Raw genomic sequence first — 18411 nt, 5'->3', positions numbered from 1 at the left:
AGTTGATTAGAAACTCATGCATTGTTGCTAAAAGGGACTATACCTTGTATTGCAGTAACTACATGATTATAAACTCATGCCTTGTTGCTACAGGGGACTATACCTTGTATTGCAGTAACTAGTTGATTAGAAACTCATGCATTGTTGCTACAAGGGACTATACCTTGTATTGCAGTAACTATTTGATTATAAACTCATGCCTTGTTGCTACAAGGGACTATACCTTGTATTGCAGTAACTACATGATTATAAACTCATGCCTTGTTGCTACAGGGGACTATACCTTGTATTGCAGTAACTCGTCGATTATAAACTCATGCATTGTTGCTACAAGGGACTATACCTTGTATTGCAGTAACTACATGATTATAAACGCATGCCTTGTTGCTACAAGGGACTATACCTTGCATTGCAGTAACTATTTGATTATAAACGTATGTCTTGTTGATAAAAGGGACTATACCTTGTATTGCAGTAGCTACATGATTATAAACGCATGCCTTGTTGCTACAAGGGACTATACCTTGCATTGCAGTAACTAATCGATTATAAACACATGTCTTGTTGCCACAAGGGACTATACCTTGTATTGCAGTAACTACATGATTATAAACTCATGCCTTGTTGCTACAAGGGACTATACCTTGTATTGCAGTAACTAGTCGATTATAAACACATGTCTTGTTGCTACAAGGGACTATGCCTTGCATTGCAGTAACTACTTGATTATAACCCTAGGCCTTGTTGCTACAAGGGACTATACCTTGCATTGCAGTAACTACTTGATTATAAACGTATGGCTTGTTGCTACAAGAGACTATACCTTGTATTGCAGTAACTAGTTGATTATAAACTCATGTCTTGTTGCTACAAGGGACTGTACCTTGTATTGCCGTAATTACTTGATTATAAACGTATGCCTTGTTGCTACAAGGGACTATACCTTGCACTGCAGTAACTAGTTGATTATGAACTCATGCCTTGTTGCTACAAGGGACTATACCTTGTATTGCAGTAACTACTTGATTATAAACCTAGGCCTTGATGCTACAAGGGACTATACCTTGTATTGCAGTAACTACTTGATTATAAACCTAGGCCTTGTTGCTACATGAAACTATACCTTGCATTGCAGTAACAAGTTGATTATAAACTCATGTCTTGTTGCTACAAGGGACTATACCTTGTATTGCAGTAACTACTTGATTATAAACCTAGGCTTTGTTGCAACAAGGGACTATACCTTGCATTGCAGTAACTAGTTGATTATAAACTCATGTCTTGTTGCTACAAGGGACTATACCTTGTATTGCAGTAACTAGTTGATTATAAACTAATGTCTTGTTGCTACAAGGGACTATACCTTGTATTGCAGTAACTAGTCGATTATAAACTCATGCCTTGTTGCTACAAGGGACTATACCTTGTATTGCAGTAACTACTCGATTATAAACGTATGTCTTGTTGCTACAAGGGACTATACATCGCATTGCAGTAACTAGTTGATTATAAACGTATGGCTTGTTGCTACAAGTGACTATACCTTGCATTGCAGTAACTACTCGATTATAAACGTATGCCTTGTTGCTACAAGGGACTATACCTTGTATTGCAGTAACTACTCGATTATAAACGTATGCCTTGTTGCTACAATACCTTGTATTGCAGTAACTAGTTGATTTTAAACGTATGTCTTGATGCTACAAGGAACTATACCTTGTATTGCAGTAACTAGTTGATTTTAAACGTATGTCTTGATGCTACAAGGAACTATACCTTGTATTGCAGTAACTAGTTGATTAGAAATTCATGTCTCGTTTCTACAAGAGACTGTGACTTGCATTGCTGTAACTAGTTGTTTGAAAACACATGCCTTGTTTCTACAAGGGACTATACTTTGCATTGCAGTAACTAATGCCTTGTTGGTACAAGGGATTGTACCTTTCAATCCAAAGACTAGTTGATTAGAATATCATGTCTTGTGCTATACAGAGAATGTACATCGCAATGACGTAACTCGTCGATTAGAAATATCATCGTTTGCTGCTATAGGGCAAGGTTACTTGCAATTGTGTAACCAGTCAATTAGTATTCTCATTGCTGTTGTCAGGCCAATAGACAACACGTATACAGTAGATTACACATTCTGACTGATTAATTCTGAAAAGCGAGAAAACAATTTCATAATTTATTGTGTGAATATGTAGCATAATTACATTTACTTTGTTGTTATTATAACGAGCTGTCAGTGGTTATTGAATTGAATATTTTTGAAATTATTGAGTTGAAAATTAATAAAATAATACAAAGCTGGATGTTTGTTGACAAGGTCTATATTCGGGTTGTATAATTAGTATATGAACGAAGACAGCGTGGCGACACTCTGAACTGTAATACTTGTAATCAAACTATTTCGGTTGCCTGTCATGAAGGCCCTAAACATTCACCCGACATCCTCGTGCAGACATGGGCATCTGAGACGAAAACTAAATGAAACAATGTTGACGGTTTAATTATCTAACGGGAAAATACTAACATTGGTTGACTGCACACCGGGTAACTTAATTTGATTGGACAGTATTTTAACATAAAGTCAACACACTACTGTGATACACAGTATTAAACTAATGGGTAACTAGACTTGCATCACGCAGTCTCGCAATTAACACTAATTAGGTATGGTTTATGGGATTGATGTACTGATAGTAAACATAAAATACAAGTAAAATAAATTCCTAAAAATTGGAAGTATCATATGGGCAGACATATATCTTCTCAAAATACCTGTATCGTAGTCGACATTTGTATGTAATTGATTGTGCTCCATTATCTGAATGTACTCGTATGAAATATCATTGTTTTGTTTGGGAAGGGGTGAAATATTGTATGTAGAACGCATTGTTGTTTTAGTTGGTTTAATTCAGAATACCCATGAGGACGATACTATATGCTAGGGAGTTTCAAAGATACAAAATGTTGTTTTAAAACAATATTCATACCTAACCATACAAAGTTCATACTTAAACAGTAGTGCATCGGAATAAATACCAATTAAACAACATCAACTGGCTAATACATTCTAAACTGTGCAAACTGTTAAAATATAATTATTGGCAACATTGTGCCTTAACCAGAAAAATCTCATAGCCACTCCATGAAGCCAATCTCCCGTCTCCTTAAACATCCCTCAGATCAAAAGGTTGGAACCACAATCTTCAATTCGTAAGACTTTTCACACTAAGAGTGCCTTTACATGCATTTTAATTTACTTAATGTATCTTTTTAAGCCTATAAGTTGCATTATTATGTTTCACATTATATAATAATGCTAATATATAATCAAGTAATCAAAAGATCCAACTGTTATAATTTCATTAATTTGTGGATTTAGTCTAGACTCTATGGCGGGCCTGTCGATGTGATTCTCAATAATACACATATATAATACTTGTCCTGATGTTCAACTGCTCACCTTTACAATACTTACAGTGAATATGACAGTTCACATGTACATTGAAATTACGAATTGATATTAATTGGAAGAATAGTTTGAACATTGTGTGCGAATTATCATCGCCGTGCTTACAGCTGTTATACTAAAACACATGGAAAAGAATTCATCACATACGAAATTAAAATGCTTATGTTTGGGAACCATATAAATAATCATAAAAATAATCAGTTGCATGTGCATACCACTGGCCTGTTATTTACATCACCAATCTAATTACTCGATATAAGAGAACGTCACCCAATACTATGGGATTTACATGACAACATCATCGTCTGTTTGAGCAATTTGACCTAGCACGCAGTTTTACAATATTTTGACAGATGCCTGGAGCTAATTAAGAAGAGATTTCTTTGCACGGGGCGATAGATTGCCTAGATTACCACATCACACACAGTGGTGCTTATTGAACGATGTGAAAGATAAGAGTGTCATTGTCAAAAATAACTTACCACATGGTATATACAGTGCGTGAGACGCCGGAAACCGCATTCTTTGGAAGGATCGTGTACCGTTCAGGCGCCGCGATATGCTGTATGAACATTTTAATCAACGCAGTTTACTTTCAATTTAATCAGCGTTGTATTTGATTGATGTAAACGACATTCACTATATATATATATTAATTACAACAAATAGTTAAAAAAAGTAATTGGTTCGGGAAAAGATGGTATTCATTCGAGCATATTAGTGAGTTACGTGATCATATGGATTTATACTAACAACCTGTGTGTCTGAGCTTTAAAGAGCAGTGAAGAGAATGAATACCAGTTAAGTAGGTGTTATATATGGTATTGTGTTCAGTAGTGTTTATTATTTTCGGTGAGTTCATTAGATTAATTTGTATATCAAAACAATAATTATCATTCGGTTTTAAAATGCAGGATATTATTACAACGGACAAAATGCGGAAATAGGAATTGTTGCAAACATCTTTACGAAAAAAAAAATTCGATACATTATTCGTAATTGCAATTGATAATAATATTTCATCATAAATTGTGAATCTTTAACACGAATTATCAACAACAATGTCATTATATGCAACATAACAATAATGTGCACATGTTTAATTCTCTTTACTTTTCCACTCAAGTTAGAAGATGTAATTAAATGCTCTTATTAAAAAGTACAATCAGTGTCATCGGTGATGCGTTTAAAGATAGTCGCCGTTATTTTCTCTTTTTCCACCACGAATTTATTTTATGTTATAATAAGTTCATTATTGATTGGCTGGCTCCATTGTGGTTTTGGTGGAAAAACTTTCGTTTAATATTACACATTATCACATGGCTATTGTGTATACCGTCACAGTTGCGATGCTCAGTGTAAAACAACACTCTTAATATGTACGTCATCATTTTATGCGTAATAGAACTGTACGCGGGAAAACCCGTGCGATGGTATTGTTTTTACACCATGAAATACCATTTTTTTACAGGATAATATGAGGTTATTACGAGGATACCGAAAAGTTTGCACGAATGCGACGGCATACCGTCTGAGAACATACTTTTCGGTATCCTCATATAACCCCATGTTATTAAACAATCATCTCTTCCTCCCTATGATACATCGTAGGAATGCCGAAATCCAAAAAGTTTAGAACAGATTTAGCGAACTTCTCTGTGTAGGCTCAAACCCTGGGGCAGTAATGTTTGTTTTTATTATTAGAGGACGCTTACGCGCGTAATCATTCCATATTTAGAATCCGCATTTCCAAATATGGTAGGGCGAAAATACCCAGTACAATACCGCAAAATTATAGCACGCTGTAACTTACCGTGACCGATGTATAATAATAGCAAATAATCTCATGGTGCAATATTATTGCCGACGGAAAGTCTATTTTCACAAAAAATATCGATAAGAAGAATATTTCTGTCTTTTATCGAAAACTGTCAGCGACTGTAACAGCAATAGGTGTCCAGCTACGCGCTTATACGTTAGATTCACAATTCCTACTTGTCTATTTATAATCTGATATCACTTAGTCGAAGAGTTGCCTGTCACCCGCTGCGACATAGGCTGTATATGTCCATTCACTTCCGGTCTGTGGATATCCATGACGTCACTCGTATCAACTGATATCATAAACGAGTGATATCAAGTAATATTCTTAAAAAAATATTCCAAAATCATATCTACTTCTTAGACAAAGCAAATTGCAAGCACTCTTGATTATGTAATAGTTTCCGTTCATACATATAGTCCAATGTGATGTTAAGTATGAGTCAGGTACTGTTTTAAGCATATTTTTAACTATATTATTCAGTACAGAGAGGTGTTTATATAAAAATACGTGTAATTATTAGGTCAAATATTTTGTTCAATCCAGTGCGATTGTGTGTGTATAAAAATATTGCTTAAATGAAATACGGTATAAACATACGTTCGTAATTTTTTTCAGTACAGAGAATTTGAAAATACGGTGTAAACATATGGTCAAATGTTGTTCAGTTCAGTGAGGTAGAGTATATGTGAAAATACGTTCTAAAAATATGTTCGAATATTTCGGTGCGATTGGGCAATGTTCATACGAAAATACGATAAAATCAGTTTATAACACGTAAATAAGAGTTTATGTTGTCATGTATATGGGTAATGTTCTGTTTATCTGTGTAATTATATGACATACTTCCTTAACGTATTTGAAATGGAATAATTGCATGTATACTGTGATTTATATAATCATAACGATATTACTACCATAGGACCAACAATATGCTAATTTGTCATGAATGGTCCTTTACTTGCAGATACTTGAAAATGTAAGAGACGTGATTCTAGTGAAATATAATACTGTAGACAAATACGATCACAGTATATCGTCAGTTTATTTGGTAATTGAAATTCAAATCGACATAGCATGGGCATATGTCCTTACCCAACTTATGTCACGTGACATAATTCTATTTTGGATTCATTAAGGATGTTTCATAAAATCAAGAAATCGTTACCGTAGAGAGCCAACACGTAACAACCACACGTAATAAGTGAATGGGGAATTGGGACATACTGTTCGTTATAGCTAATATTATTCTGTTTTCTTCCCAAATGTGTACTATATAAATAACTCCCTCTGCGTTCACTACGTAGGCGAATACTTAATTACATTATGCTCACAATCTGTTCCGATGAATCTAGATAATGTATTGCGGTGCAAATCACGGTGAAATATGATCTAATACGCGACGATCATTCCCAAATATGACTGACGATAGATGGTTCTAATGAGCAATGACGTACATAAAATATTTTTTATCTATTTTTTTCATCACGGACATAAGTGCGGAATATTATAGGACTGGATTAAATACAAAAACCACTGTCCGTATTCACATATCTGTATAGCTTTACTTTTTCTACATTTATTGAACTAATCTTCGCTTAAATAGTCGCAAAAAATTCCTCTATGTGGTACTAAATTAAACTCAGGTGTACGTGCACACATGAACACTTTATTGTGACTTGGGAATACACGCTCTCTAATCTCTCTCATATCTCTAGACATACATATAAGCGATCCACTCATTAAGATTGCTGTAATTTGTGATGTAACGGACGCGACTACTATTAAGTCAGCGACAAAATTACTGCTGAAAACCGACATTATAAAGACCGGAATAAATCCCAGTTAAATACTATCTGGATTTGTTCTCATTCTTATTACGGGATGGTGTTGTTTTTTATTATTGTTGCTAGTCGTGTACATGGCAGTACAGGTATTATTGCGAACGTACGTACATAAATTCTAATATACATTTGAAGCTTTGTGTGAAACGTTCACTTTAGGGAATACTCGAACACGTAATACATGCCTGTGATTTAAGCCTGCTTTTTAGAAACAAACACTGATAAGCCTTCAGTGCAGTCACTAACACATTGGCTGGCGTCTTTGTGTCTGGTTAATTTGTAATTACACCACTTTTAATTAAATCAGATATTCATTATTTCGTTTTAGAAGTTGTTGATGCATTCGATGGGACGCAATTATTATAAAATAAACATCATAATATTTTTTGGCAGAAATAATTACCACTAAAATTGTTGAACCACTCAAAATTAAGGCTAAATAAATTGAAAAAAAAAACATTACGTAAATATCAAACTTCATGATAATAATCAAAATACTCAACGATATTAATCAATTAATTTATACAATGTTGTGATATGCTTCTATGACAGGAATGGTTCGATCACCGTCTTTCATGGAATCCAGAAGACTTTGATGGCCTTGAGTCTATAGTCGTTCCTGCTAGTGACGTCTGGACCCCGGATACATCACTATTAAACAGGTAACCTCTGATCTTTTCGTGTGACATCACACGTCTGCCTCGCATACATAGAAAACACAGCATAGTTTGCTTCAATGATCACTGCAGGTAAACAGTTTGTCATCTAGTCTGTCCTATTGAGGAAGTGCATGTAGTGTTGAGTGGCCATCATACGATGGATTGTATGTAGTCTTTATGTTGTGTGGACCACATTCGACAATTCCATGTAGTCTATATGTTGTCATAAGACGGATTGCCGAATGTCGTGTAATTCTAATAATTAGTGCACATAAACTGTAGCTCCAATAATGATTTAGAAGCTGGTGTCGTGAAGTCTGCTCGTAGGGTGTGCTCAGTTATTTCAGCTGGGGATAGTTTGGTGTATTTGTAGGGGTCACATTGTATTCAACCTTGCCTTAGGGGGTCGAAGAGATCCAGATATCCTGACCTGAGAATCGGGATCGGGGAAAAAACACTGTTAAATAAAGAATCAATGCAATGTTTTAACGTATCACTTCCAAACGTTAGTTTAGATGTAAGCAGACAACAACAAAAAATAGTACCCTGACGGCGTAAATGTAACCAAGTCAACATGAATGGACCCGCAATATAAGTGTCAACGTATTATTCCAGTCGTCAAAATATGATACTGGAAACACGAGACACGGTTATGTTGTCCCAGATTTCCCGGGATAAAGAGCTTCAGTTTAAACAGGTAGACAGGGATAAGGCGGAGATAAGATAGATATTGTAGAAAATAGAAATTCATTATTAAATATGTACAGCAGTTTACTTTGTCGCACCTCTGAATCGGTATTACCTATATTCGTTTAAAATACTTTGTAATGATTAATAAAGGCGATCGGGAAATGCATCGAATTGGTTTTTGAACCGTCAATCAAAAGACGTTAAAGTACGTTTAAAGAAGGTCGCCATGTCACATGACCTTGGATTATTGTGACTTTTATTTTGAAAATCTCATTAATTTTGTTCTTTCTTTTTTGAGGGCAGTACCTTCGACGGTAACGATGTGGCAAAACATGTGAGCGAGTGTACATTTGCAGCTGATAAATAGAATGGGACGCTGGATTTGTCAAATACTGAAGAATTTTTAAGTTGGTCACTGGCATCGCGCTTATTTGTACAAAAATTGAGGATGGCGTGATTACAACTTATTTTGCGATTTTCATGAAGTCTACCTGTGAGCATATGTTATAATAACATAACCCCATAGAATCGTCTTGGGGTAAGTTATTTCTCAACGATGATGTAGTCTATCCGTGCTATATTCTGAGTGGCTTAGCTCGCAGAATAAGCCGCATCACTCGTCCTTCGTGAAAATAACTCCCATACCCCACAAACGGCAGGGTAGGGTCATAGGTTCCTGTCTTATTACCGATCGCAGCATTGCAGATACAGACAAAACTGACGTCATATCACATATAACAGGGTGCAGGTGCATAGAGTAGGAACATCAAAACAAGCAACGAACCAAATGTAATCATTACACCACTAGTCTAGACACGAGTGATTAATGCCGGAGTTTTGTGTTAATCCGAGTCAGAGGCGCATAGCGTAATTGCCGCCAGAGTAGCATCATTCCTCGCCTCCGGCTCGGATTGATACGCATATCTGGCGGTAATCACTAAAGTCTGCTGACGTCAACCAATTTCGATGAATTATAATATTTATCACATATTTCTACAGTACGACATAGTGCAACAGTCGAGTGTTGACAGTGAAACTTTTTTTGAAATAACTCCGAATACAATTTTATATTTCATTATATGTAATTTTTTTGACGCTACAGTGAGTGATTTCGCGCAAGCGTCCAGCATACACAGTATGGTGATTCTGGGCTTTCGTGATATTTGATCAAATTGTTTAGATTGTTTAAAACATTCATTGAGGGATTGAATAATAATGCCGAAAATACACACGTAAGCTTGTGAAAATAAACAATTGTTAACACAACCCTGAAGCTCCGGATAACTTTCAGTCATCGCGTACAATTAAACAAGATTGGCCATCTATATAACACTGTGGTGACGAGTTTCTGCCCTGTCTTACGTCACACTGTGGTGGCACTCAAGTTATGTATGTGGTAATAGCTGTTATAACAATAATATAACTAAAATGTGTTAAATCGAGGCGTTTTTTTGTTGTTGACTAGAGATATTGACTTCGGCAGCACATTCGATTTACGGTGTTTTCTCGAGGATCGGGAGCGTGACAATGAGATTACAGTAGATCGCGTTCATCTCACGGTCAACCACAGGTTCCTGCTTTCAAGAATTCAATATAATTTTGTAAACTGCTTATTTACGCTTGTAAGCACCAAGTATATTTTATTTTCTACAGCAGATACACGATTATTATAATGAACATTGTTAAAAGTGATCTCTATTAGTTTGTTATGTTTGCATGGACCAACTCGATGACTGTCGTGCATTGCAAAATTGCTCTTTTTTATTCACTTTACAAAGTTTTATACTAAATAGAAATGTGACCAGAGCCATGATCAAACCATTATCACTAAAGCTTTGTAAGAGAGGCGCATACGAAGTGAGGACAAAAATAGTATATATGCCCTGCAAAACATCTGTGCCCTATATTGCGTCTGTGCCCGTAAATGAATATTTATTGTGACATATTACAATATAAACACAAGATAACGTTTGAAATATGCACACGTATCAACGTAGTTTTAAATCTCTCCGTGTTTCATATATATTTGATGTGCGTATGCAAACCAGATTACATGTGTAGCTTTGAAAAGGAGAGCACGAAGGATGTACGTAGAGTACCATAAAATATGTAAATACAGTTTGCGCATATTAGTATGTATGCCCTAATAAGGAGTGCAGTCTGTATGTCGTGTAATATGCCCTAATAAGGAGTGCAGTCTGTATGCCGTGTATTATGCCCTAATAAGGAGTGCAGACTGTATGTCGTGTAGTATGCCCTAATAAGGAGTGCATATAGTCTGTATGTCGTGTAGTATGCCCTAATAAGGAGTGCATATATTCTGTATGTCGTGTAGTATGCCCTAATAAGGAGTGCAGTCTGTATGTCGTGTAGTATGCCCTAATAAGGAGTGTATATAGTCTGTATGTCGTGTAGTATGCCCTAATAAGGAGTGCATATATTCTGTATGTCGTGTAGTATGCCCTAAAAAGGAGTGCAGACTGTATGTCGTGTAGTATGCCCTAATAAGGAGTGTATATAGTCTGTATGTCGTGTAGTATGCCCTAATAAGGAGTGCATATAGTCTGTATGTCGTGTAGTATGCCCTAATAAGGAGTGCATATAGTCTGTATGTCGTTTAGTATGCCCTAATAAGGAGTGTATATAGTCTGTATGTCGTGTAGTATGCCCTAATAAGGAGTGCATATAGTCTGTATGTCGTGTAGTATGCCCTAATAAGGAGTGCATATAGTCTGTATGTCGTTTAGTATGCCCTAAAAAGGGGTGTATATAGTCTGTATGTTGTGTAATATGCCCTAATAAGGGGTGTATATAGTCTGTATGTCGTGTAGTATGCCCTAATAAGGAGTGCATATAGTCTGTATGTCGTGTAGTATGCCCTAATAAGGAGTGTATATAGTCTGTATGTCGTGTAGTATGCCCTAATAAGGAGTGTATATAGTCTGTATGTCGTGTAGTATGCCCTAATAAGGAGTGCATATAGTCTGTATGTCGTGTAGTATGCCCTAATAAGGAGTGCATATAGTATGTATGTCGTGTAGTATGCCCTAATAAGGAGTGCATATAGTCTGTATGTCGTGTAGTATGCCCTAATAAGGAGTGCATATAGTCTGTATGTCGTGTAGTATGCCCTAATAAGGAGTGTATATAGTCTGTATGTCGTGTAGTATGCCCTAATAAGGAGTGCATATAGTCTGTATGTCGTGTAGTATGCCTTAATAAGGAGTGCATATATTCTGTATGTCGTGTAGTATGCCCTAATAAGGAGTGCATATAGTCTGTGTGTGATGTAGTATGCACTAATAAGGAGTGCATATAGTCTGTAGGTCGTGTAGTATGCCCTAATAAGGAGTGCATATAGTCTGTATGTCGTGTAGTGTGCCCTAATAAGGAGTGCATATAGTCTGTATGTCGTGTAGTATGCCCTAGTAAGGAGTGTATATAGTCTGTATGTCGTTTAGTATGCCCTAAAAAGGGGTGTATATAGTCTGTATGTTGTGTAATATGCCCTAATAAGGGGTGTATATAGTCTGTAGGTCGTGTAGTATGCCCTAATAAGGAGTGCATATAGTCTGTAGGTCGTGTAGTATGCCCTAATAAGGAGTGCATATAGTCTGTATGTCGTGTAGTATGCCCTAATAAGGAGTGCATATAGTCTGTATGTCGTGTAGTATGCCCTAATAAGGAGTGCATATAGTCTGTATGTCGTGTAGTATGCCCTAATAAGGAGTGCATATAGTCTGTATGTCGTGTAGTATGCCCTAATAAGGAGTGCATATATTCTGTAAGTCGTGTAGTATGCCCTAATAAGGAGTGTATATAGTCTGTAAGTCGTTTAGTATGCCCTAATAAGGAGTGCATATAGTCTGTATGTCGTGTAGTATGCCCTAATAAGGAGTGCATATATTCTGTATGTCGTGTAGTATGCCCTAATAAGGAGTGCATATATTCTGTATGTCGTGTAGTATGCCCTAATAAGGAGTGTATATAGTCTGTAAGTCGTTTAGCATGCCCTAATAAGGGGTGTATATAGTCTGTATGTCGTGTAGTATGCCCTAATAAGGAGTGTATATAGTCTGTAAGTCGTGTAGTATGCCCTAATAAGGAGTGCATATAGTCTGTATGTCGTGTAGTATACCCTAATAAGGAGTGTATATAGTCTGTAAGTCGTGTAGTATGCCCTAATAAGGAGTGCATATAGTCTGTATGTCGTGTAGTATGCCCTAATAAGGAGTGTATATAGTCTGTATGTCGTGTAGTATGCCCTAATAAGGAGTGCATATAGTATGTATGTCGTGTAGTATGCCCTAATAAGGAGTGCATATAGTCTGTAAGTCGTTTAGTATGCCCTAATAAGGAGTGCATATAGTCTGTAAGTCGTTTAGTATGCCCTAATAAGGAGTGCATATAGTCTGTAAGTCGTGTAGTATGCCCTAATAAGGAGTGCATATAGTCTGTAAGTCGTGTAGTATGCCCTAATAAGGAGTGCATATAGTCTGTATGTCGTGTAGTATGCCCTAATAAGGAGTGCATATAGTCTGTAAGTCGTTTAGTATGCCCTAATAAGGAGTGCATATAGTCTGTAAGTCGTGTAGTATGCCCTAATAAGGAGTGCATATAGTCTGTAAGTCGTTTAGTATGCCCTAATAAGGAGTGTATATAGTCTGTAAGTCGTGTAGTATGCCCTAATAAGGAGTGCATATAGTCTGTATGTCGTGTAGTATGCCCTAATAAGGAGTGTATATAGTCTGTAAGTCGTTTAGTATGCCCTAATAAGGAGTGCATATAGTCTGTATGTCGTGTAGTATGCCCTAATAAGGAGTGTATATAGTCTGTAAGTCGTTTAGTATGCCCTAATAAGGAGTGCATATAGTCTGTAGGTCGTGTAGTATGCCCTAATAAGGAGTGCATATAGTCTGTATGTCGTGTAGTATGCCCTAATAAGGAGTGTATATAGTCTGTATGTCGTGTAGTATGCCCTAATAAGGAGTGCATATAGTCTGTATGTCGTGTAGTATGCCCTAATAAGGAGTGCATATAGTCTGTATGTCGTGTAGTATGCCCTAATAAGGAGTGCATATAGTCTGTATGTCGTGTAGTATGCCCTAATAAGGAGTGCATATAGTCTGTATGTCGTGTAGTATGCCCTAATAAGGAGTGCATATAGTCTGTATGTCGTGTAGTATGCCCTAATAAGGAGTGTATATAGTCTGTAAGTCGTTTAGTATGCCCTAATAAGGAGTGCATATAGTCTGTATGTCGTGTAGTATGCCCTAATAAGGAGTGTATATAGTCTGTATGTCGTTTAGTATGCCCTAATAAGGGGTGTATATAGTATGTATGTCGTGTAGTATGCCCTAATAAGGAGTGCATATAGTCTGTATGTCGTGTAGTATGCCCTAATAAGGAGTGCATATATTCTGTATGTCGTGTAGTATGCCCTAATAAGGAGTGTATATAGTCTGTATGTCGTGTAGTGTGCCCTAATAAGGAGTGCATATAGTCTGTATGTCGTGTAGTATGCCCTAATAAGGAGTGCATATAGTCTGTATGTCGTGTAGTATGCCCTAATAAGGAGTGCATATAGTCTGTATGTCGTGTAGTATGCCCTAATAAGGAGTGCATATAGTATGTATGTCGTGTAGTATGCCCTAATAAGGAGTGCATATAGTATGTATGTCGTGTAGTATGCCCTAATAAGGAGTGTATATAGTCTGTATGTCGTGTAGTATGCCCTAATAAGGAGTGCATATAGTCTGTATGTCGTGTAGTATGCCCTAATAAGGAGTGCATATAGTATGTATGTCGTGTAGTATGCCCTAATAAGGAGTGCATATAGTCTGTATGTCGTGTAGTATGCCCTAATAAGGAGTGCATATAGTCTGTATGTCGTGTAGTATGCCCTAATAAGGAGTGCATATAGTCTGTATGTCGTGTAGTATGCCCTAATAAGGAGTGCATATAGTCTGTATGTCGTGTAGTATGCCTTAAAAAGGGGTGTATATAGTCTGTATGTTGTGTAATATGCCCTAATAAGGGGTGTATATAGTCTGTATGTTGTGTAATATGCCCTAATAAGGGGTGTGTATAGTCTGTATGTCGTGTAGTATGCCCTAGTAAGGGGTGTATATAGTCTGTATGTCGTGTAGTATGCCCTAATAAGGAGTGCATATAGTCTGTATGTCGTGTAGTATGCCCTAATAAGGAGTGTATATAGTCTGTATGTCGTGTAGTATGCCCTAATAAGGAGTGTATATAGTCTGTATGTCGTGTAGTATGCCCTAATAAGGAGTGTATATAGTCTGTATGTCGTGTAGTATGCCCTAATAAGGAGTGTATATAGTCTGTATGTCGTGTAGTATGCCCTAATAAGGAGTGTATATAGTCTGTATGTCGTGTAGTATGCCCTAATAAGGAGTGTATATAGTCTGTATGTCGTGTAGTATGCCCTAATAAGGAGTGTATATAGTCTGTATGTTGTGTAATATGCCCTAATAAGGGGTGTGTATAGTCTGTATGTCGTGTAGTATGCCCTAATAAGGAGTGCATATAGTCTGTATGTCGTGTAGTATGCCCTAATAAGGAGTGCATATAGTCTGTATGTCGTGTAGTATGCCCTAATAAGGAGTGCATATAGTCTGTATGTCGTGTAGTATGCCCTAATAAGGAGTGCATATAGTCTGTATGTCGTGTAGTATGCCCTAATAAGGAGTGCATATAGTCTGTATGTCGTGTAGTATGCCCTAATAAGGAGTGTATATAGTCTGTATGTCGTGTAGTATGCCCTAATAAGGAGTGTATATAGTCTGTATGTCGTGTAGTATGCCCTAATAAGGAGTGTATATAGTCTGTATGTCGTGTAGTATGCCCTAATAAGGAGTGTATATAGTCTGTATGTCGTGTAGTATGCCCTAATACGGAGTGCATATAGTCTGTATGTCGTGTAGTATGCCCTAATAAGGAGTGTATATAGTCTGTATGTCGTGTAGTATGCCCTAATAAGGAGTGTATATAGTCTGTATGTCGTGTAGTATGCCCTAATAAGGAGTGCATATAGTCTGTATGTCGTGTAGTATGCCCTAATAAGGAGTGCATATAGTCTGTATGTCGTTTAGTATGCCCTAATAAGGGGTGTATATAGTCTGTATGTCGTGTAGTATGCCCTAATAAGGAGTGTATATAGTCTGTATGTCGTGTAGTATGCCCTAATAAGGAGTGTATATAGTCTGTATGTCGTGTAGTATGCCCTAATAAGGAGTGTATATAGTCTGTATGTCGTGTAGTATGCCCTAATAAGGAGTGCATATAGTCTGTATGTCGTTTAGTATGCCCTAATAAGGAGTGCATATAGTGTGTGTGTGATGTAGTATGCCCTAATAAAGAATTTATATAGTCTGTATGTCGTGTAGTACGTCCGAATAAGGAGTGCCTATATTCTGTATGTCGTGTAGTATGCCCTAATAAGGAGTGCATATAGTCTGTGTGTGATGTAGTATGCCCTAATAAGGAGTGCAGTCTGTTGTTGTGTACTATGCCCTAATAAGGAGTGCATATAGTATGTATGTCGTGTAGTATGCCCTAATAAGGAGTGTATATAGTCTGTATGTCGTGTAGTATGCCCTAATAAGAAGTGCATATAGTCTGTATGTCGTTTAGTATGCCCTAATAAGGAGTGCATATAGTCTGTGTGTGATGTAGTATGCCCTAATAAGGAGTGCAGTCTGTTGTTGTGTACTATGCCCTAATAAGGAGTGCATATAGTATGTATGTCGTGTAGTATGCCCTAATAAGGAGTGCATATAGTCTGTATGTCGTGTAGTATGCCCTAATAAGGGGTGTATATAGTCTGTATGTCGTGTAGTATGCCCTAATAAAGAGTGCATATAGTCTGTATGTCGTGTAGTATGCCCTAATAAGGGGTGTATATAGTCTGTATGTCGTGTAGTATGCCCTAATAAGGAGTGCATATAGTCTGTATGTCGTGTAGTATGCCCTAATAAGGAGTGCATATAGTCTGTATGTCGTGTAGTATGCCCTAATAAGGAGTGTATATAGTCTGTATGTCGTGTAGTATGCCCTAATAAGGAGTGCATATAGTCTGTATGTCGTGTAGTATGCCCTAATAAGAAGTGTATATAGTCTGTATGTTGTGTAATATGCCCTAATAAGGAGTGTATATAGTCTGTATGTCGTGTAGTATGCCCTAATAAGGGGTGTATATAGTCTGTATGTCGTGTAGTATGCCCTAATAAGGGGTGTGTATAGTCTGTATGTCGTGTAGTATGCCCTAATAAGGAGTGCATATAGTCTGTATGTCGTGTAGTATGCCCTAATAAGGAGTGTATATAGTCTGTATAACGTGTAGTATGCCCTAATAAGGAGTGCATATAGTCTGTATAACGTTTAGTATGCCCTAATAAGGAGTGCATATAGTCTGTATGTCGTGTAGTATGCCCTAATAAGGAGTGTATATAGTCTGTATGTCGTGTAGTATGCCCTAATAAGAAGTGCATGTAGTTTGTATGTCGTGTAGTATGCCCTAATAAGGAGTGAACGCAGTCTGTATGTCGTGTAGTATGCCCTAATAAGGAGTGCATATAGTCTGTGTGTCGTGTAACATGCCTGAATAAGAAGTGCATAAAGACTTATGTGGTGTAGTATGGCCTAATAGGAAGTGCATTTGTTTCGTAACCCCCCCCCCCACACACACACACACATAACTAGCATATGTTAATATATAGTATTATTATACATCTGTCACCGTAACGCCATAAGTTACAGCGTGCCGTAATTTTGCGGTATTTTACAGGGTATTTTCATACTACCATATTTGGAAATGCGAATTCCAAATATGGAATGATTACGCGCGTAAGCGTCCTCTAATAATAAAAACAAACATGGCTGCCATCAGGATTTGACCGGACTCCATACAAAGAAGTTCGCTGATTCTGTTCTAAACTTTTTGGATTTCGGCATTTCCATGATGTATCCTTGAAGGGAAAAGATGTATACTCAGACAGTACGCTGTCGCATCTACCTCCGCTGCGCGTCGGTCGATATTGCCGCTGTACTGTCTTCGTGCATACTTTGAGGTATCTTCGTAATAACCTTATAATATAGGAATCCATTCTTTCAGTTCATTTCTAACTACAAAAAAATATTTACAACTTTTATTCTTCATGTTTTGGTAACTCTTAGCATTGTATCTGCTTTATGTACACACATGTTTTACTTTGTGTAGCTAGTAGATGGTATTTATCTAGACCCAAATGTAATTTAACTTTTGAGCCCTTACTCAATTATACTGGTTTGCAATGTTCGCAATTATTTGTCGATATTTCCACTTCGAAATCAATGTTGATTAAATATCTGATTGTGGACATTTTGAAATAATTACGTTAGCGTCAAATCTAAAACTAGTTCGTTATGTGGAATTTGCTTAAATGTCAGACGGCTGAGTAAAATAAGATACAACAGTTTGCAAAGTTGTGTATGTTTAGCGAATGGTTATAATATTATGGAGTCAAATATTGAAATAATCGGCTTTATGGCAACAAGTTTTCAGCGTAAACTATGTATCACTGTTGTTTGAAACCTTGCGTCGTCTTCCATTTTAAATATACAGTTAGTATTTGATAAATACTATTAAATATATCGACCCCGTCTCGTTTCAATATTCTTCAATTTGTAATTTTCTTTTAATGAAAATCACTGTTTCACTCATTGGAGAGTGGCCAGACGCATGAGCAGAGAAAACTGCTAACTTATGCCAAGTGTCAGGTCACTTCACGTTTATAATATTCGTGATAATATACTAAAAGGAATAAATGCAGCATTTACATGGACATATGGTAGCATGCATTTATTCACATGACTGAAAACACGTGTTTTGAAATATTCTTTTTTTTAATGCAT

General features: G+C 36.8%; 1 protein-coding gene across 1 annotated transcript in view; it reads left to right on the top strand.

Moving 5' to 3' along the window:
• The window catches only part of LOC146735757 (neuronal acetylcholine receptor subunit alpha-2-like), a 77598-nt gene that overhangs the window by 46963 nt on the left and 12224 nt on the right, over positions 1-18411 (top strand). The window contains exon 4 of the mRNA XM_085506056.1: positions 7700-7809. Coding sequence (XP_085362182.1) covers positions 7700-7809 — 110 coding nt within the window. The remainder of the gene's footprint in view (positions 1-7699; positions 7810-18411) is intronic.

The sequence above is a fragment of the Saccoglossus kowalevskii genome, chromosome 12, assembly GCF_978046115.1.
Source record: "Saccoglossus kowalevskii chromosome 12, keSacKowa6.1, whole genome shotgun sequence".
In the NCBI taxonomy this organism is placed as follows: Eukaryota; Metazoa; Hemichordata; class Enteropneusta; family Harrimaniidae; genus Saccoglossus; species Saccoglossus kowalevskii.
Note: the sequence above shows the minus strand (reverse complement) of the source record. Positions and strands in the feature narration are given on the sequence as shown.